We start from the raw sequence: 22604 nt of genomic DNA, 5'->3' as shown, positions 1-22604 counted from the left end.
TGCAGTCCACTCTTTGTGAATCTCCCCCACATTTTTGAATGGGTTTTGTTTCATCATCCTCTCCAGCGTGCGGTAATCCCTATTGCTTGTACACTTTTTTCTACCACATCTTTTCCTTCCCTTCGCCTCTCTATTACTGTGCTTGGACGCAGAGCTCTGTGAACAGCCAGCCTCTTTTGCAATGACCTTTTGTGTCTTGCCCTCCTTGTGCAACGTGTCAATGGTCGTCTTTTGGACAACTGTCAAGTCAGCAGTCTTTCCCATGATTGTGTAGCCTACAGAACTAGACTGAGAGACCATTTAAAGGCCTTTGCAGGTGTTTTGAGTTAATTAGCTGATTAGAGTGTGGCACTAGGTGTCTTCAATATTGAACCTTTTCACAATATTCTAATTTTCTGAGATACTGAATTTGGGATTTTCCTTAGTTGCCAGTTATAATCATCAAAATTAAAAGAAATAAACATTTGAAATATATCAGTCTGTGTGTAATGAATGAATATAATATACAAGTTTCACTTTTTGAATGGAATTAGTGAAATAAATCAACTTTTTGATGATATTCTAATTATATGACCAGCACCTATATTATATATATATATATATATATATATATATATATATATATATATATAGCCACCCTTGCAATTCTGGCAGAAAATGCAACACTTCTCTCAGAAAATTGGTCCAATTGCAAATGTTTTGGTATTCGCGTGCTTATTGTTTTTGTTTGCACTGCAACAACACAAAAAAAAAAAAAAATGGAAGAAAAGTCAAACTTGATAACATTTCACACAGAACTCAAAAATCGACTGGACAAAATTATTGGCACCTTGTCAAAATTGTAAGAAATAATTGCTTTTCAAGCATGTGATGCTCCTGTAATTTGTATTTAGACACACCTGTGGCAAGTAACAGGTGTGGGCAATACACCCAGAACACACACTGCTCCGGGTGTGTGTTCACTCCTGTGTGTATGCACTTTGGATGGGTTAAGTGCAGAGCACAAATTGGCCACAATTAACGACACCCTTTTATTCAATACTTTTTGAAACCTCCATTTGCCAGTTTAACAGCTCAAAATTTTCTCCTATGCCTGATAAGGTTAGAGGACACCTGACAAGAAATCAGAGATCATTCCTTCATCCAGAATCACTCCAGACCCTTTAGATTCCCAGCTCCATGTTGGTGCTTCTTCTCTTCAGTTCACCCCACTCATTTTCTATAGGGTTCAGGTCAGAGGACTGGAATGGCCATAGCAGAAGCTTGGTTTTGTGCTCAGTGACCCATTTTTGTGTTGTTTTTGAGGTTTGTGTTTGGATTATTGTACGGTTGGAAGATCCAAACATGGCCCGTTATAAGATTTCTAACAGAGTCAGTCACTTATTGATTTTTTTATCTGTTGGTATTTGATAGAATCCATGATGCCATGTGTCTAAACAAGATGTCCAGGACCTCCAGCAGAAATATAGGTCCACAACATCAAAAATACAGCAGTACATTTCATTGTACACATGGGGTACTTTTTATCCCTGTGTTCACCAAACCCATCTTGAGTGTTTGCTGCTAAAAAGTTCATTTTTTAAGTTTCATCTGACCATAGAAGCCAGTCCCATTTAAAGTTCCAGTCGTGTCTGATAACTGAATATGCTGGAGTTTGTTTCTGGATGAGCGAGGAGAATTTTTCTTGAAACCCTCCCAAACAACATGTGGTGATGTAGGTGCTGTTTGACAAATTCTTTTTAAGGTTTTCTGACCCCGAGACTCAACTATTTTCTGCAATTCTCCAGCTGTGGTCCTTGGAGAGTCTTTAGCCACTCAAACTCTCCTTCTCACCGTGCATTAGGACGATATAGACACACGTCCTCTTCCAAGCAGTTTCGTAACATTTTATGTTGATTGGAAATTCTTAATTATTGCCCTGATGGTGGAAATGGGAATTTTCACTGCTCTAGCTCTTTTCTTAAAGCCACTTCACTAATTTGTGAAGCTCAATTATCTTTTGCTGCACATCAGAAATATATTATTTGGTTTTTCTCATTGTGATGGATGATTAAGGGAATTTGGGCTTTGTTTTCCCTCCTATTTATATTTCTGTGAAACAGGAAGCCATGGCTGGATAATTTCATGTTCATAATCACCCTGGAGTGCTCAAAATTGTGATGTGGTCTATTTAACACACACAGACAGGTGTGCTGTATTTGTGCGTGCTAAGGGCATGTACAGTATCGCACATGACATGTTGGTAGGTGACGAAAATAATTAGCATAAATGTTGCATTGTGGGTTGTGTAGGAGCTGAAGGATAGTGACTAGGCTAGTGCGAAAGAAATAAATAGGAAGAGAAGGGGGCCTGTTGCATATTTTTGGCAGTAGTGCCTAATTCTCACTGCAGCCAGTTAACTGTGTGTGTTTATGTGTGTTTGACCCCTTTATTCATGTGTGCATTTGTGTCTGTTAATGACTGTAACTTGTGTATCTGGATTTTTTTTTTCCAGGGCTCAGGCGGTCAAGTTGGACCATGTGACTGTGCACTCTTGTAACCCAGTTTCTGGGAAAACCTTGACCCTGAAGGGAAGAAGGGATCAAGAGAGAGGAAAACAGAGAAAGGAGGGGAAGAGTGAGGCCACATGGGCCAGCTGTGACACACAGGAAGTCAGAAAAGTAACCTTAAAGTTATAGTTCACCCAAGAATGAAAATGCGGTCACGCTTTACTCACCCTTATATTGTTGACAACCCGTATGACTTACTTTTTTTCCATGAAACATGAAAGATGATGTTCTAGATAAAGATGCTCAGGTTACTTACTCTTAATGAGAGTGAATGAGTACTTAGGGCTGTCAAGCTCTTAAAAAAAAGCTAGATAAAATATTATAAAAGTAGTTTATAAGACTTGTGCGATACATTTTAAAACCAGTACTTTTGTTTAAAAAAAAAAAAAAAATTTGAACTTTTAAAAAATAATAATTAAATGAAATGCTTCCCCTCTGCTGTACCTCTTAAAATCTCATTTTGGCATTTGTGAAGATTTTCAGCAAACAGTGACTTACATTTTGTATGGAATATAGTGCACATGTTGTATGGTGCGCTTTTACACTTTTTTAGTATTTTATTTTATTTGATCAAAATGTGTACTAAGAAATACATTTACAATTTAAAATAACTGTGTATAGAAACATTTTATGCAACATTTCTTATTTTTTTCCATCAAATTGCTGCTTAATATTTTTTTGGAAATGGAGATACTTTTTTCAGGGTTCTATGATAAACGTTCAAAATAACGGCATACATTTGAAATAGAAATCTTTTGTAGCATTAAAAACATCTAATGTTACATTAGATTAATGCCTCCTTGCCGAGTAAAAGTATCAATTTACTAAAAAAATTTTTTAAAAAGGCAACATTTTTCTTTCTTTTTTTTTACCTTACCCTTTGGTCATGGTGTTGGCTGTGCTGTATATAAAAGTGCAGCATGAACATTCTTTAAAACATCTACTTTCTTGTCCAATGGAATAAAATAATCATATAAAAAATAATGACGACAATCTTCATTGTTGGGTGAACCATCCTAGCAAAATGGGGTAGAGAAAGAGAGAGATCAGCCAGCATATTTGGCTCAGCACTTGACTCTACATCATGTAGAATGAATGGAAAAGAATGATAGCAAGAAACATTTTCCTTGCTCTCCAATTTTCACTGTCAACACTATCATTTCAGCTACCAAGTGCAGCCTGTTCACACAAACACAACAGATAAAAGAGAAATAAATAAATAAATACCACTGGCAAGATCCGTATCTTTGACAAAAACAAGTTGGAGGGCTCTGGTTTCCCCTGACACATTATCACAGCTGAGGGTGAAGATAGACGAGGCTTAATATCACATTTAAAGAACCAAAACGGTACATTTTGGAGTAAAAGTGTCCAATGAGCTGTAAACTTCATATTCTATTTCAAGCCTAATATGACAACTCCATCACAGTCTGAGGTTTCCACTCTGAGTCTATTTCTTGCCTTGGTTTGGGGTTTCATACGTCACAGCCACAGACCATCCGCACCACACTCGCTAACCATCTGATGCGCATGGCACAACAAACTGGAAATACTTTTTTGAAGCAGAAATTCTAAATCTGATTGCCTCGCGTGCACAGGATTTCACCAAAAAAAGCATGTTTACAAGTTCCAGGACTACAGCAATGAGCACTTCAGAGGTGCAACTAAATGTTGTATTTGAAAAAGTGAAGTTTCTTGGCTGTGAACTTTAAAAACATTTAAAAGCTCTGAGGGAATTTGTTGAATTTAAAATTGCTGTAAAATAAAGGGTATTTTCCAATCTGTTTCAGTCCGTTTTATTCTGTTTCAACAGAAACTGACATTTGTTTTAGTTGAGAAATCACTGGTCTCTATCTCACCCTGTCTTTTCCTTCTCATCTCTGTCTCACTGCATTTTCTCTCTCTGCTACTGTTCTCTTTCCAAATTCCCATGGATTTAATGCACAAGGGATGTAAAATCTGTTTCCCCAGTTTAATACTTGACTGCCAATCTGGTAGTTCAAACCACAGATCCCATAAGGTCCAGCTGCAGCGTCTTGGCGCCAGTGTCGTTCCCATCCTGATCTATCACGCAGGTGCAGACAACAGCCTCATGGCACTGTTGCGCTAACAGGTAACTAAAAAGCTAGCAAATTTGATTGACACCCCAATACCATCCAGAACGCTGAGAGGGGGAAGGAAGAGAGCACTTCAAATCTGTCACAATCTCAGCAACTGCACCAGAGGGAAAGAGCCGATGTGGAACCAAGACCATGCTGTACTTGTCATTCAGGTCACAAACAGCTGTCGAGAATCAATTTTCTGTTTGTCTGCAGCCTCTAATGCTTCGCTGCATTCATAGGATATGGGATATTGCTAATTAATATGAAGGCATTTCCACTGCTTGAAGCTTAGATGACACATAAGGAAACAAAATTGCCGATTATTTTTATTTATTCCAAATAAAGAAAAAGCTTTTTGAGAAAAATTGAAAAATTTAATTTTTAGGGCCCGATGGAGGGGGGAGGGGGTATTTCTTCCTGGATTCTGTGTGTTCCGTTTTAATTTTTCTGAATTCACAGATACAATGACAAAAACTTATCTCGGCACATTAAACTCCACAAACTATCCCGTTTGTTTTTGCATCAACGATGAGTTGAAAAACAGGTTTGTCATTCACTATAAAAAGCTCTGTTGGAAACACTACATACAAAAGTATAAAGCCTGGACTCAATTTACATGATAGTGGCACAATATTTATTTACTTTGTACTTGATTTGCATCTTTTGCTTCCAGTAAAACAGTAATTGTGATGTTATTATTTGTTAATCACACAGGAGGTCACTGGTATCTTGTTAGTGGAAGAACAGAAAAATGAAACGTTTTGTGAAGAAACTCTACAACAACACTGTTTACGTGGTGAGAAGTGAACATTCAGAGTTCTTTTCTTATTTCCTATCGGCTCCTTTGAGGATGTACAGCATTAATCACAGCTCTGAATTTGAGAGAAGTTGTTGATAGTGTGGGAGGAACCAGAAGGTACAGCAGGGACATACAAGAAAGTGGAAAAAAAACATAACGGTAAAGTAAAAAAGACAGTGAAGACGTTGAGTGTTCTTGGCATCAGGGCCTGGTTTATACCTCTCTTTCTATTCCAGTCACAAGCTTACACAGCTTTGAAGTTAAGTTCCTCGGGAGTGTCTTGTTAAAATACACACTCCCTTCATGTTCAACAATTCAGACTAACCAGTGCCTTCTCTCTTGCTCACTCTCTCTCTCTGATCACTACAGCGGAAAAGTCCCACCAAATGGAGTTCGTAACACTTCATTTGTATCTGCCACTGAATGCTTTTAATCCACAACTTCTAAATCCAAGGACATTCCAATGAATCAAACTGGGGTGACATGCCTCACTTGAGGGCAAAACAAAGTAAATCTACATTTCCTGCAAACATTTGTCAAAGAATATTTTAAGGGAATGAATCATTCAATTCAGTCAATTATTTTCTGCAAAAAACCTCGCCATTTTGAAAACATGTGACTGCTTTTCTGCGTTTATAGTGGCAACAGCATGAGATATAGTTATTTTTGACCGAACGTACTATCAGAATGTTTGTTCGGTTCGGCATGTGAATCTGTGTCCTTCACAGCAAAGAGAAAAATGCTTTTGAAGAATTACAAATGTGACCCTGGACCACAAAACCAGTCTTAAGTCGCTGGGGTATATTTGTAGTAATAGCCAAAAATACATTGTATGGGTCAAAATTATCCATTTTTATTTTATGCCAAAAATCACTAGTATATTAAGTAAAGATCATGTTCCATGAAGATATTTTGTAAATTTCCAACCATAAATGTATCAAAACTTAATTTTTGATTAGTAACATGCATTGCTAAGAACTTCATTTGGACAAATTTAAAGGCGATTTTCTCAGTATTTAGATTTTTTTGCACCCTCAGATTCCAGATTTTCAAATAGTTGTATCTTGGCCAAATATTGTCCGATCCTAACAAACCATACATTAATGGAAAGCTTATTTATTCAGCTTTCACATGATGTATAAATCTCAATTTATTAAAAACATCGGTTTTGTCGTCCAGGGTCACAAATGTGAAAAAAATATCAAAATGATGCAATTAAAAAACTTAGTAGTTGGATTAAATTCATGATCCACAGGTCACAAAGTGGAAAAACTAGAAATGATAATTCTAATGCTTAAACACTTTTTTTTTTTAAGTGCTTCAGCAGTTTTTTTTTTTTTTAAAGCACACTGTCTACGATTTTAGGCACTTGCTCTTTGTTTATGTCAGCTTTGTCAACAGAATGTGTTCACGAATTGGAACTGAATGTCTTGCGCCTACACGGCAAATGGTGGCTTCCTCTAGGCAACAGTTTGTAGAGGAGTAAATTTGCTCATTTGAACAAATACGACCAATTTCGGTGTATCTTCAGGAGGGAATCAATATGCAATTTCCCTTACATTTGCATAAAAGACAAGTTAAAGTGAACATTACAACAACTACACTTTGAAAGAGAGCAATCATGTCTTTGTTCAAATGTTTATCTCACGTTTGACATTTTGAAGGTTCAAAACTGTCTGCTGCCATTTGCTTTTTTTGAAGAACATCCATTCCCACCTCAAATAAGATGTTTGGTGATTAAGGTGGCAAAATGATATGGGGATTTTAGTCAATTTTAGAATCACTTTCTTTTTCCTCAGGAACCAACAGACAATCCACATGCTGCACACAACCTCCTCTCTCCTGTCTCCTCTCAAAAAGCACCAAATGTTTAACTGACTCAAGATCATATGACTGCAGCCTAGAGTGGGACAAAAGTAGACCAACAGCCCCAGGGCAGAACATGTTGCCTTCTAACTCTAGTTAAAAGCAATGGTTTCTGAACACAAACAGATTGACCGTGAATGTGTACGTAAGAATATAGAGTATCTGAATGAGTAAAGATTCAGTGTGTGTGACTCAGAGACGTCGTGACTGTCGTCACAGCTCTCAGAAGGATGACTAAGAATAATACGTTTTAGGGTCTGTCAGAGGGCGCATGCAACACACGGCCATCCTTTTCAGCTAATGCCACCTTCCTACGGATTTTTACCATAAACACTGAAAGATATTCAAACAAACTGTGGGCTGACATTTAGAGCAGTACCTAATTTTTAATTTATCAAACTTTACCCAACCAGTCCATACAGGCCAGCAAGGAGATGATGTTTAAATCAGTAAATCATTAAAATATTGAGGCAGGTGCAGATGATTGTGGTCCTATCTTGGAGTGATATGTTCAATAATTGTTTTGCACTTTTCTTGAGCTGAGAGCTTGTACCGTTACATGAGAGTGGAAACTAGTGGTTGTGCTAATGCACTTTATTTGCATCCAAAAAGCAAGTTCAAGCCCTGGAGCTTTTAAATAATCCAAACAGATACTGAAAGTGGTGGGGTGGGCAACAAACATCCAAAAATCACATCCTTTTTATGTTGTTTAATAAATATTTCTAAATCAGCCTGACGTACAGTACCAAGCATACAGACCCCAAAACAAGCTAAATTTAAACCAAATGCCTTTTTTTTTTTTAGGCATTACAGGCAAAATCTAAAATGTTTTTTTTTTTTTGTGTGTGTGTGTGCCCGTGTGATGAGAACTAATGGAAATGTTAAACTTTTAACATAACAGTGACATTTAATGAAAAGTACCTAGTTTCAAATGTATAAATGTAAATTAATGTCCCTACCCTGCAAAAATATGTAATAACTTATAGTAAAAAATTTAAAATGACCAAAAACACAATATTTTGCCTTTTCCCACATTTGTGCAGTTCTATTACTGCATGATAACCCTGTCACCCAGTCGGTGTAAGAAAAATCACCACAAATTATTATTATTTTTTTAATTTATGATATTTATCAATTTTTTTACTAATGATATTTATAAATACTTTCAATATATCAGTATTTTTAAGTAACTTGGCACTAATTTAGCTAGCCTGATTAATTTACGCTAAATACACATTCTGGGGAAATTCTGCTTCATTGAAGTTTCACAGAAGCATGCAGTCTCTGTTACCCTTAATGGAAGAAGTTTGAAACAACTGATGGAGAAGGGCTTTGGTTAGTGTGGTGACCAATAACCTGATGGTCACTCTAGTTGAGCTCCATGATCATATATGCAGACGGGAGTAACCTACAGAAGGACAAACATCACTGCAACACTCTACCGATCTCGGCTTTATGGCTTAATCCTCTCTTCAGTTAAGACACATGAAAACACACTTGGAATTTACAAAAAAGCAACTAAAGGACCCTCAGACTCTAAGAAACAAGATTCTCTGGTTCGATGAACCTCAATTCTAAGCATCATGTTTGAAGGAAACCAACTCTGCTCATCACTTGCAGAGTACCATCCCAAAAGTCAAGTGTGCTGGTAGCAGCCTCATGCTGTGGGGCCGTTTTTCAGCGGCAGGGACTGAGGGACCCGTCGGAATGGATTAAAAGCTCAATGCACCAAAATATTGAGATAGCCTTAATGAAAACCCAGTCAAGAGCATTCAGAACCTCAGACTGCGCAGAAGGTTCACCTTCCAACAGAACAATGACCCTAAGCACAGCGAGAGTGGCTTATAGACAACTCTGTGAATGTCCTTGAGTGGCCCAGCACAGCCTGGGCATGAACCTAATCAAATATTTCTGGAAAAACCTGAAATGTGCGTCTGCCCCCATCCAACCTGACAGATCTTGAGAGGTGAAGAGGTGAGGAGAAGAATGGCAGATAATTGCCAAATGATGATGTGCAAAGCTTGTCGCATCAAACAAAAAAGACTTGAGACTGTAAAGGTGCTTCAGTTAAATATTTAGTTCAGGGTATGAATACTTATGCAATGTACTTATTAAAAGAAAAATTACAAAGTTGTGACAATTCTGTTTTTGCTTTGTCAGTATGGTGTATGGAGTGCAGATTGATGTGGGAAAAAAGTAATTTAAAACAATTTAACATAAAGCAGCAACATAACAAAATGTGAAAAAAATGAATACTTTTGAAAGGCACTATATATATATATTCATGAAAAGTGCCACCAAATGACATTAAACATATTGATTGTCTGCTCAATGTCCTTATGGATCCCACTCACATAATTTTAGTGAAGTGCTTAAGTGCCACACACACACAAACACAAGTGTTTGTGGCACACACATTCAGATGACAAAACATGGTTTGCAGGCTTCCTCCCACTCCTCTGTTTCCTGTGTGATCAGAAAAGACACGCAGTTTCATTATTAAGAAAGCTAATAACTGAACAATGGAAAAGAACAAGTCATGCCTGAACTCAGAGGAACTGAGCACAGGTTTAAGCATGTTCGTTCTCCAGCTGAAATGGGTCTTTTTACTCAGATTGGCACATACAACAGGTTATTACATTATATTCTTAACGGTGATGAGATACTAGCCAAGAAACCCACTGGAAAATAAACCATTTAGAACAGGGAAAAAATAAACAACTGGCCTGAGATCACACAGCAAAGACTTAATGTGCAGCATACACATGTAAACGTTTAAAAAACCATACAGCATGAGTCATGCAATGATAAGTGACCCATGAACAAAATGGAACAAATGGATGAAAAGATGTATTATGTGCAAAAAGACTGCTAATTTACATCTAGTGAATTCTTAATGTGAACTAATGAAGACATCAGCTGCCTAAAATAAGATACAGAGAGGAAGAGAAGAATGATTCAAGACTGGGTAAGAATTCTTCTCACTCTAGTCTGGTCTAACACTTCACAAGTAGGTAAAAAGAGCGCGATGCCGCCTGTGGGGGGAAATAGAGAAAAAAAAAAAAAAAGACTGTAGGGCCATCGAGAAGCTTCCACTGAACTTCTGGAACTCTTCTAGTCACTGTGATCAGAACATCACTCATCCATCAAGGTTCCTGCCCCTCACTGCCTGCTTCATTTAAACATCTTCATTCTCTCCACTTTAAGGAATCAAGACTCCAGCAAGTGTTTAGGCGTTTGAGATAAAAACCACATAGGTTTCTATTACTACAGATCATATCAGTGATTGCAAACTTGTTCAGAAGTCTTGGTTTTGGAAGCATTTTTCTCATTCATTTTTCTTCCGAGAAAAAGACATAAGGTACAGGACCATACTCAGCATCTTTTATGAGGAAACTTTCCACAAACCTGAAGTGGGAAATATGTACAAATCATTATTACCATTAAAACAAGAACTGCAGCAAAAGAACCCAGCAGTGAACTACCACTACCAAATCACAAATTAAATTAAAACGGTCATAAAGTTTTTTGATTAGAACTGCTATGTTTAATAATGAAGCTTTTGCACCCCTTTTTAATTATTATGTTTTTAATTATGCTGTTATTTTAGACAGTTATGGTTGCAAACCTGCTGCAGTTAAATGTTATATCTAGTGTTAAACAGATCAAATTTAAGTCTTGTCCTAGTTTAAATGACCATTTATGAAAAGCGGAGACATTTCACTGGGGGAACTTGATTCCTATGAAAAGAGGCCATGTTGAGCCAGAATAGAAAAAGATGAATAGAAATCATTTATCAAAAAAGAAAACATTTCCCCTTTTAAAGAACAAAAACAAAGAGAAGATGATGACCATAGACAAACTGGGACAAAGTGTTAAGTGAAACTCATGAAATATTGGTGAACTGATGCTTGTAGACTCACAATTTATTTCACACATTCCTCAAAAACACAGATCAGGCCTCTACATTATCAAACTTTACCAAGAGAGGATAAGATATAAATTTGCACCTGGAAATTAGGTCCTTGCCTATTTCACTGAAAGCAGCGAAGGTTATCTTACTTAATTAAGCCATTTAAAGAGTTAGCAGCCTGCCAACACTTTACACCCAAGAGGGAGTGAGAAACGAGTGAGAGAGAGGCAGTCAAGACAAGCTGTAATTTTGTTTGACAAGCTGTTTTATGGTCAGACAGGAGCTCTTTTTCAACCCCTTTGCTCATATATCTTTATCTTGCCCTCCTCATATCCAAAAGTTAAGTCATATTCTGAGCCACCTCTGGTTGAGTGGTCACACAAACACATTTCTAGATTGCCAACATCCAGCTTGGTGCAAAAAAAGGGTAAAAACAGGTTAACCAAGCTGACATCTCTAAAATATGACAGCATAAAAATGTGTGTCTGCAAGTTGAGATAACTCTTGATGTAACCAAAACACTATACGTCTAAATTTGCACAAATGTAGTCAACATGAAAAAAATGTGCAAATCTGTAGCAATTCAACATTGCATGCACTAATGCAGAATAATTCATTTATATTTCGCATCACTGAAGCCCAAAAAACTGATGAAAAACATTAAGCTAAAAAATGAGATGTCATGTAAAAAAAGGAGGATTGATGAACCTTTCAGTTTAATTTATTACAGCACACAAACATTTAGACCAATGAGCGTACAATTTGTTCACGTGACTTCTATTACACTTGTCATTGTCGTCATGTCCTAAATAATTAATTTTTATTACATTGTATCTAATTTGGTCCATTAAAAAAATGCCTCAACTGTGAAAGCAAACAGAACTGACTAACTAAAATAAATCTACATTGTAAATTTCCTGAACATACAGTAATAAGAAATAAATGAGAAGGTAACCAATAATGCAATGGAAAACAGCTCTCTCTGTAATTGTTCTGACCTCAAACATCTCTCTGCAGTAGTCTGTCTTCCTTCTACAACAGCTTATTATGAAATATGAGAAACGGTAAATGTAAGATGAAATGAAACCACAGGAGAATGTCTTGTCTATTAAACTAGACAGATCATCTTAGTTGCTATTACAAGGAAAACTGACAGCTATGACAACAGTAGCCATATTTCACTCACAAACAAAGTTCTACTAATGTCTATACTTATTAATCAATTTATTCAGCTCACACTGCACGCTGACGTGCTGGATAGACTGCTGTTCCTGTAAACAGATGCACCACACACCATTTGAACCCAAATGACAAAAAAGACAACTTCTGTTTAACAATCAGAATAGTACAGCTGCAGCATATAAACTGCCATTTAGTTAATGAAGACACCATAATGTGACAGGCTTGCTCTTAGAAACAGGACTTCAAGAGTTGGTTCAAGAGTCAATGACAAATAAGAGTGTCAATGACGAAGAGAAAGGAAAAATCTACCTGTTCTTAGAAAATGTTCTTTTTGTAGTCATGATGGCGTGGTCAAACATGGGAAATCGCTGCATCTGCACTTGCCTCTTAACAGAGAAGATAAGAGCCTATCTACAGCTATACACAATGGATAAATCTCTATAGCTCTCTCTATTCTAATTCCATTCTTTAAAAAAAAACTAACACTAGCTTTTCTAATCTTTTTGTATTCTATTTGTTTTCTTTTTATTTATTATACAATTAACAAAAGCAAAAAAAGGCCTCTAACACCATCTTGCTCTATTCTTTTTCTATTCTGTCTGTTTTCTTTTTATTTATTATATAATAAAAACAAAAACAAACAAACCTTGCTACGTGTACTGCGTTAAGCGAACTGAGACTTGTTATAGCACTTGCATATCATTGCTCTTTTGTTGATTTTGATTGCTTCCATTGTCCTCATTTGTAAGTTGCTTTGGATAAAAGCATCTGCTAAATGACTAAATGTAAATCAAGCATTCTGGCCATGATTCTGGCAACTACATGTATGTCTCTAGCTGAGATTTAAAATCTCACATAAATCCTATAATTTGTAGAGAATATCACCACTTCCTCACATTAAAGACATGTGGTGGTTTGGTTAACCAACAGCAAGTTATTTAAGCAGCAGCTTACAGTACAAAAACAGTTTTTAGAATGCTAAAATTTAAGTATCAAATTATGATACATCAGGAGAAACATTTATTTTTACATCTCTCAATCATTGTACTGCATTGCTATATGTTTTGCCCCTCACAATAAAAATTAAGCATTTAAATATCATCTTACTCACTAGACATTTAGAGAGATATCATGTCAAAACTTATATTAAAAAAAGAAAAATTGATGAATGATGATTTTGTGTAAGTAGTCTCCTATACAGTTATAAAGATCTCATTGACTTCAGAATTACAAAGATAAAAATGTAAAATCTTACAAATATCATCATTATAAATATGCACCAAATTGTATATTTTTGCTCAGGTTGGGCCTTGTTAATTTGTGATGTTTTTCCCCTCTCCTTGAATATGAGCTTCTCATATATCATACTATATGAGCCATAGCCTGTATCAAATATGATTTAAAAAAATATGACTATTTTTTCATATGCTTTGCAGAGTTAAACAACTTTACACCTAAAACGATACACTAGTTTTAATAGAAGAATTGATGTAAGTGGTAAATTAATAAGCTTCCAAAAATGGCGTGCCATAAGTTCCTCCATTTTTTTCCCCAAATAAACAGAGAGTTGAGTCAAAATCAACATGCAACAAATGCTGTCGATTGAGCTTAACTTTTGTTAAACCCAGAAAATTCCTTTAAGCCCCTGTCATTAGATATATTTGCTACAGAGCAGGATTAATCACATGGGCAATTGGGTGCATATTCAGGGGCACAACGTCCACACCATGCAGGGTTGTATAAATATTTTCAAATTGTGGGAGATGTGGCACAGTGGCCAAAGACCTTGACTATCTGTTTAATAACATAAATTGCACTGTCAGTCATGTTGGAACATAGGAGAATCATACACATTACATGAAGTCAAAACACACAGACATTGTATAACCTGCCACATTAAGCAGTCCTCGATTTTGCATGACCTGAGATGACTATTCGAAATCAGAAAAAGAACATCAACAATCCTTTCCTTCTTTGTTTCTTTAATGCTGTCTTTCTATTCCAATTATTTTGAGCTGCACAAAAAGTGTCCAAAGTAAAAAAAAAAAAAAAAAAAAGTGTCCAAAGTTAGGTACCTTTCTCAAGGTCTTTACCGAGATCACTGCTCAGCAGGGGCTTATTCTGGAGATCCAGAGTTTTAATAATGCCCTGTCAGAAACACGGAGTCGCAACTCATGTAATTTGTCCTCCTCACGGTAACTTTTAACAGAGCCTATTTTTGGAGGGCTTCATACTTTTTCCTGGCACCGATGACAAGCTGTGCACTGATGAAATATTGAGATGCTACATTTTCCCTGACTGTTAATAAAATATGCATCATCCATGCTGAGCTGCAAATTGCTCTGTTCCTGCTCTGCATGGGGGAAAGGATAAGACTGTAAAGAAAAATTCCTTAATGACGACAAAATTTACAATTTACAATGTACACTAAACGCTTCAAATCATTCATTTTCTACCACACTGTGTCATTTAATTCCAGGTCAAAAATTTTCAGGGATCGAACCATCTATGGTGTGTGGACCAATTTATTGCTATAATCTGAGATCAATAGCAAAGGCTGTGAAATGCTGTTTCATGATCAGCAATTAAACTATTATGGGGCAAGATTCCAGAGTTCAACCCTGGAGAGAGGATGTTATTTTTGGCAGAGCTGACCCCAACAGAGACCAGAAACAGTTATAAGCACATCAGGAGAGCATAATCATTTTCACACACTCCTTTGACCAAAGAGGATCCTGACAGTGAAAACTTCAGTATTTACATTGGTGGATATGGATCTGAGAACCAGTTCAGTTAAATCAAATAAAGCCTATATACTCAAACTTGTAAAGCCTCTAAATTATCGACATGATCAAAAGTTTGCTGAAGAACTTGTTGCACACAATCTACTACATGCATTCTGTCATATGATAGATTAAACTTTTTTAGGAAGTAAAAGACCTTTTAGTATAATTCTAAAAACATTAGGATATTTTAAAGGCAGATATAGAGTGATAACTAATATTTTTATGCATTTTATGTAAGTAGTCTGTTATACTGTTATAAAGATCTCCTTGATTTAAATTAGATTTTTGGCCATTTATCAGCAACTGCATATTTTTGCCCACTTTGGGCCTCTGAATAAAATGAGTATGAGCTTCATACGATAGGAGCAATAAAAGCCTTTTTCCTAAAGGTTCAATAAACTGTTCCATGTAAGAAAAAAATAATAATCTGATTATTATGTCACATTTCAGGTAAATTCATAATTGTAATAGATTCTCTTAAGAGCCATAGATAATTCATTTGCTGTTGCTTGCTGAGGGGATCCAAAAAAAAAAAAACCAAAATCTCTCTAATGCATGAGTGGCACTTTAAACTATCTCTCTGGCTGGCAGTATCCTAAATGGCATCTGATGCAGTGTGAGAGAGAGTAAATCAGATCCACTAAAAAGACATAGCTGACCAATTTAGCACACTCATACTGTAATATTGACATAATGCATGTATAACCAACCGGATTTCCACTATCGACTGCAGCCAACGAGTGAAAATACCAAGGGAAATAGTGCCAGTTCATTATGCTTGACCTGTTCTTAGGAAATGAGAGAATTACGGGATTCAGAGAAACGGTCCAATTCTGTTATCTCTGGCATGCACACTGCCTAGAATCCTGCAGAGAGAGACAAGGATGCTCCCTTTCCACAGAAATATCACAGGAGGGTAGAGACTGAGTAACAGACACTGAAGAGAGAGGCAGACAGAGATTATGGACCGATACTGTAATCCAATATTCAAACTTTTCTACCTTAACTGTAAGGCCCACAGACCAGTTCCTTTTGGTTGGTCCATAAACACCAACAACACCAGGCAACAGCATTAACACAACAGTACGATCAATGCATACAGGACTGAAATGACGGTGTGAATGACTACAGAATGTTTATTTTGGGGTGAACTGACTTTTAAAATTATTTTTATGATGAAAAGCTTGATGCTGACAACTAAATAACAAATCGTCTGGTAAGACTCAATACATAATTTAATTAGAAATAGTTTAGACTGTGCTGAAAATGTATGCAACCAAACAGGTTAAGCCATAAAATTATTTAAATAGTTATAATAATGTACATATAATAATATGTTTTATTGTTGTACCATAATAATTAGGCCTGGTTGTCATATATATCTATATATATCTATATCTATATCTATATATATATATATATATATATATATATATATGCTTTTTGCGGGGAAAAAATATTTTCAACTCTGCCATGTGGTGTTGCACAATGTCTCAGAAAAACAAAACAAAAAAAACAATAACAATGTCGCAAAAAAAGTCAGCTGGTTGCGGTACCATAACAACAGCTCTGCGCTCTGAATCGCAAAGAAAGATTCGAAGACTCGATTCTTACTGACCTCGCTGCTATTGTACTGGTGTGGGCACACAAAAGCTTCATTCAGTATTTAACCAGCGGCAAATTCACAAGACAAAATCACTGTATGACTTTAAGAGTCTTAAGCGATTTTAAAAAAGCTTTCGCTTCTCGGCTAGACTTTCTCTCGAAACGTCTATCACAGCGAACCACGAAACACCGAATACACCTCCCGTAAAGCTGCCACACACGCTCACGCACCAAGTTTACGCGCTCGCCGTTCCTTACCTTTACAGGTTGCCTCTGGACAGTTCGGGGGAAACGAAGGGATGCGGATGGAAACGACCTTTATCCCAATTAGCCTCGGTGTGTGTGCATTCAGAAGAGGGCGATGGAAAATCCCGTTCAGCGTGCTTGTCGTTGTCCTCTAGTGCTTCGTTCGCAGGCCCTATAGGAACTCCGCCGCAGCGCTCTCGCGCTCTCTGCTGCTCAGCCCAGCGCTCGATGACGTCACCGCTGCCAGGGCTGGACTGCCCTGGGCGAACACTGTTCGTGACTCAAAAGCAAAAGGCAATATACAAGATCGCCGTGTATTGCCAACTTAATTGTTTGTTTCTGTTTCATAAAAAACCAGTGCGAGCCCACCCAGACTCTCAACCAACCCATGTGACCCCCAGTACATATACAGTGGCGGCCAAAATTATTAGAACACTAGCATTTTCACCAGCTAAAAAATGGTTATAAGTCAGTTATCTCTATATTTTGCTGTAGTGTGTCAGTTGGAAATATCAGTTTACATTTCCAAACTAATTTTGCCTTTAATTGTAATAATCCAGTGAGATTTCTGTTTGCACAAAGAGTCTGACAGCAGCCAGTGCTCCACACAGAGATCTGATCTGATCATCATCCAGTCTGTCTGGAATAACATGAAGAAACAGAACAAATTTGAGACAGACTAAATCCAGAAGAACTGTGACAACGTCTCCAAGATGCTTCAAGAAACCTACCTGCAAAGCTACAGTAGCCTACTGTTAAAACTTTTAGGCACTTGTGTAAAAATACTGTAAAATGAGGATGCTGTCAAAAATAATGTCATAAAAAGATTTTCTTCATCAATTAACTTCTATTAACTAAATTAAATCAACATTTGTGTGACCCTCCTTTGCGTTTAAAGCAGAGTTTGCACTATAGGTGCACTTGCACATAGTTTTTCAAGTAGCTTTGCAGGTAGGTCTCTTGAAGCATCTTGCAGACGTTGTCACAGTTCTTCTGGATTTAGTCTGTCTCAGTTTGTTGTGTTTCTTCATGTGATTCCAGACAGACTGGATGATGATCAGATCAGATCTCTGTGTGGAGCACTGGCTGCTGTCAGACTCCTTGTGCAAACAGAAATCTCACTGGATTATTACAGTTAATGGAAAAATGAATGTTTGGAAATGTAAACTGATATTTCCTACTGACGGATACAGCAAAAGATAGAAATAACTGACTTAAAATCATTTTTAGCTGGTGAAAACACTAGTGTTCTAATCATTTTGGACACTGCTGTATATATATATATATATATATATATTAAAAAAATGTGAGAAATATGTATGTGAGAATGTTACCTTGGCATTCATACTGAATCACATATCAATAAGTTTGCAATTCTTAATGCTGTTTCAAAATAAATGCCATGTTACTGTTTTTTCCTCTTTCTGTATTCTAGGCCTATTTGATCATTTTTAAGCAATTTGTCATTCAGTTCAGTTTACATTCAGGAATATTTTCATTCATAATGTATCATTTTGAGATTCTTAATGTTGTTTCAGAATAAATGCCATGTGACAGTATAGAATCTGTTTTTTCCCTCTCTTTCTGCATGCCATTTGGTCATTTTTAAACATTTTTTAAAATTCAGTTCAGTTACAGTAGTACATTCAGGAATGTTTTTGATGATGTGTTTGTTAATTTACATTTTTAAGGCTTCATTTTCCTAAAACAATATTGTAAACACAAAACCAAAACTGTGTTCAGGAATTGTTTAAAATTGTATTAATCTTTTTACCTGAATATTTCTGCAATCAATGTATAGTACAGAAGTATTATGTTATGAAGTTCACAATTCGTTGTTCTAAAAATCCGATTCAACTAAAAGGCAATGATCTATCGTTTTTAGTCTGCAATGCATTTGATAGCAAAGTTGGAAGGACTATACAGTTTTAAAAATAAAGTTTTTGTCAAAAAAGATTGAGTTGTGTTTATAGTTTAAAGCAATTAATGTGTGAGAAAACTGTAAATATGTCACAGCAAATGTTAGTGAGAAAGAGGCCACATGATTAATGAAAATAGTGTTTGCTTTTACATGACCATCTGCTTTATGTCATATTGTTGGCGTCTGTGTGAACATGATCATCCTTGACCTTGACTCTTTTTATTCAGGGATTCTCTCTGTACTGACAGGAGTGTGTGTGTGTGTGTGTGTGGTTGGCAGCCCATATCCTTTCCCTGATCAGCTCAGTGAGAGAGTGAGTTAAAATGCTATTGACTGAGTGCAGTATTCCTGCTGCTGGCTCATGAGGGATGCCACAGTCATCAGAGAGATGGGCCTTTCAATATCATCTGAAGGACAGACAACTGCTGTCTCTCTCTCTCTCTCTCTCTCTCTCACTCACACACACACACACACACACACAAACGCACACACCAAAGCTGGCTGCTGACAAGCCAAATGGCAAAATTTAGACGACAGGAAATCAATGAAAGCCAAATTATGATTTGTGAATATACCGGATGGAAACACTAAAAGGATTCATTCAGGGCACTAGTCCAGGTTTGGCTCAACCATGCAAAAGACAGTTTAGAAGTTGCTTTTGAGAGGACCCAGAAGGGGGTATAATTTATGGTATAAAAACTATAAACCATTTGCACTATTGAGTTTTTGATTTAGGCTATAGGTTTGCAGTCATTTGTATTTACATTTGGGCCATAATAGGACATTCACATTTTGTTCTTGAGGCACGTCAATGTTTAATTAGAAACAAATTCACATTAATTCTGTATTTGGTGTCATAACTAATACAGTTTGAGAATTTTTCTGTACGTTTTATCTTTTTGTTGAAAAATAGCGACCCCTGGTGTCCATAAGTAATGCCAAGAAGTACACATTGAAGAATTTGCTTGAACTTTTTATCGACTGGTAGAGTTGTTTTGTTTGTTCCTTGAATTTTGTGTCTTCTATTTCATATTTTTCAAGGCTTGGAAAATAATTTTAAACATTGTATGCTATCCTGAAAAATTTAGTATCCTGCAGTGAGGGAAAGGGGGCAATGGGGAGAATCTTGTGGGGAATTTTCTGAATTTTATTCTAAGACATTCTTAGTTAAAAAATAAAAAATAAAAAGGACAGACTTGGAAAAAAGTAAAAAATAAATAAATCGGGACTAGCACCAAAATTACACAGAACCAAAAACCACCCTATTGACAATGAAGAGGTCCAGTCTTTCAGTATTATATACAAGTCTTTATACAACGTAATCAAACTCCAGATGTTCTCAATTCCTGAAAATGTATTTTCAAGCAAGAACAGGGCATATTTTTTAAAGTTAAAAAAAATTAAAATAAATAATAACTTTAACAGAATAGTAACTTGTGTGCAAAATATTGGTGCTAAATGTATCAAGTCCATGTGGTCAGTATCCTCACAAAAGATCTCCATATGTAGTGAGTAACTGTAAAATGACAGATGTGCATATTAAGTCCATTATCAGCGCAAAGGATCAGGTCAAGAGTCATGTTGATGTCTATCTCTCAACTCTGGGCCAGCTCCAGTTTGTTTTCTGATGTTTTTGGTGCTTCAATTACTTCTCCACACATGAACTGCTCCTACAACAACAAAAAATTAAACAAAATATTCCAAGTTTTTTCAGATACATTAGACATTCCTATTGAACCAGATCCTATATTAATTATATTTGGAGTTTCCGAATAATTTTTGAGACTTACACGGGTACAACAACAATTTGTTTCATATGGGTTGATCTCTGCCAAAAAAAACTTATCCTTCTGTTTTGGAAGAAAAAATAAGTTCCAACTCTTAAATTACGGCTGACAGAGTTGATGGAATCTGGAAAGAATTAGGTATAACCTAAAACAGCGTTTCCAAATCCTAGTCCTCGCGCCCCCCGCTCGCCATATTCCACATGTATCTCTTATCACGTAGCGTTTGTTCTATTCGACCATAAGTGCCCTGCGAAGTGGACATCACCGGCACGAGGACTGGGATTGGGAACCGCTACCTTAATAGACAAGATTTTGTTATTTGAAAAAAATTTGGTCCCCTTTTATTTTCTTTCTAGAAACTTGTGATTAATATATGTTTATTATGCATTCAGTACCTACTTTTACCACTGGATAGCATAGCACTTATGGGTCAAGTTTTTGGGTGGGGGGAAATGTATTTAAATTTTTTGTTCAATTATTATTTTCATGACTATTGTTTGTTTTTCATTTTCATTTTCATTTATTTGTTAAAATGTAAGTTTTACACGTTTGGATTTAAAAAACGTGACTGTCTGCTAACATTTCTAATAAAAATATTTAAACTAAACAAATATTGTATATTTTAGACTTAATAAACTAACATGATTCTGAACACAATTCTCATAATTTAGCCAACCTTTAAAACAGATCAAATGTTATCAGAGATCATTAAGTAATCACAGTAACGGAATACTGTAAGAATGTATTTTTGAGGCCTTTCTACAGAAATTAAATCTCAGTGTATTGTAAATAGCTGTTTCCCCACAATCATTAATAAATATTTATTAGCTATAATCCTTACATTTTCAAATTAACTTAAGTGAATGTTTAATTTAATTTTCATCATTATACAAGAATACATACAATAAACATTATTTCTACAATAAATCAAGAACATTAATAATTATATGGTTACAAAATAGTTACCAGACATAGCTATGTAACTTGTTTTTTTTTTTAATTATTATTATAATTTTTAATTTATTTACAGACAAGGCAATCAAACAAGATGACTCTAATGTGAGTGTTTTTAAATGATTCTTAATTTTTTGCAATCTGAAACAAAAATAGCCAAGCCAAGTTGTCTATACACAAATACCAGAACATACTAAACGTCCTACCTTATCATAGATTACTTTTACTATAAGTGAGCAACTCGGACAGGTGGCCACTTCTTCACCATCCTCAAGATCCTCCTGAAAAACAGATATAGTTTCCCTTTAACAAAATACTATTTAGTTCACCTAAAAAATATTTGGCACTTAGTTATACACTGACACCTCCTGAGTAAATGCACACATGTATATTATTAAATCACTAAAGTGGCAGTTTCTTTTTTCTGGGTTATTATCTTGTAGTTCCGCAGTAGTTCTTTAGACTATTCCAAAAATACATCCATTAAAAGTAACACTGATTAAACAAATTCAAATAAAACTCTTCATATAAATGACATATAAATAAATACACATGTTTATAAATGTAAGAAAGCGATAATGTCAAGTTATGACTGTTTACATTCTGATGCTCCAATAGAAAAACACTTGCCTTCGTTATCGCGAATCTGTCGCCACATGGACAAGGAAAATAATATGTTTCTGTTTCTTCATCATACTCAAAATCCTCTATTTCAACCTCGTCGTGAAACACCGTCATTTTAGATCAGTTACTAGTTAAACGGCCTCGCCGGTGCTGATTCAACATGCGCCCGCTGTGCCATAAGTGGCGCACAATTTTGACGTTGTCAAACAGCGACTTACAACAAAACGCTGTTCACAATTTAGCCACCAGGAGGAGACAAATTTCTATCCA

The 22604-nt window shown here is 36.1% G+C and overlaps 2 protein-coding genes across 3 annotated transcripts in view; both read right to left on the bottom strand.

Annotated features, from left to right (window-relative positions):
• The window catches only part of nck2b (NCK adaptor protein 2b), a 44772-nt gene extending 27459 nt beyond the window's left edge, over window positions 1–17313 (bottom strand). Inside the window, exon 1 of the mRNA XM_058779772.1 lies at window positions 17061–17313. The gene's annotated coding sequence lies outside the window, so the exon portion shown is untranslated. The remainder of the gene's footprint in view (window positions 1–17060) is intronic.
• A 2949-nt stretch (window positions 17314–20262) lies between these two features.
• Window positions 20263–22571, bottom strand: dph3 (diphthamide biosynthesis 3). Of its 2 annotated transcripts, none has more exons than XM_058780305.1 (3): window positions 22341–22571; window positions 21917–21991; window positions 20263–20633 (listed from the first exon to the last, which is right to left on the bottom strand). In XM_058780305.1, exons 1-3 carry the CDS (start codon window positions 22446–22448, stop codon window positions 20565–20567), a joined length of 252 nt encoding a protein of 83 aa, XP_058636288.1. In that variant the 5' UTR covers window positions 22449–22571; the 3' UTR covers window positions 20263–20564. The 2 variants fall into 2 exon arrangements, with proteins under 2 accessions (XP_058636288.1, XP_058636287.1); XM_058780304.1 differs by having other exon boundaries at window positions 20263–20639; window positions 22341–22562.
• Window positions 22572–22604: the final 33 nt, after the last annotated feature.

Source organism: Onychostoma macrolepis, chromosome 06, assembly GCF_012432095.1.
Source record: "Onychostoma macrolepis isolate SWU-2019 chromosome 06, ASM1243209v1, whole genome shotgun sequence".
Classification (NCBI taxonomy): domain Eukaryota; kingdom Metazoa; phylum Chordata; class Actinopteri; order Cypriniformes; family Cyprinidae; genus Onychostoma; species Onychostoma macrolepis.
Note: the sequence above shows the minus strand (reverse complement) of the source record. Positions and strands in the feature narration are given on the sequence as shown.

Coding starts and splice junctions, on each gene's coding strand:
- dph3 (XM_058780304.1), bottom strand. CDS start 22,448: ATGACGGTGTTTCACGACGAGGTTGAAATAGAGGATTTTGAGTATGAT. Junction 21,992..22,340: donor ACAGATTCGCGATAACGAAG/GCAAGTGTTTTT, acceptor TCTGTTTTTCAG/GAGGATCTTGAGGATGGTGA. Junction 20,640..21,916: donor TAAAAGTAATCTATGATAAG/GTAGGACGTTTA, acceptor TTGTTGTTGTAG/GAGCAGTTCATGTGTGGAGA.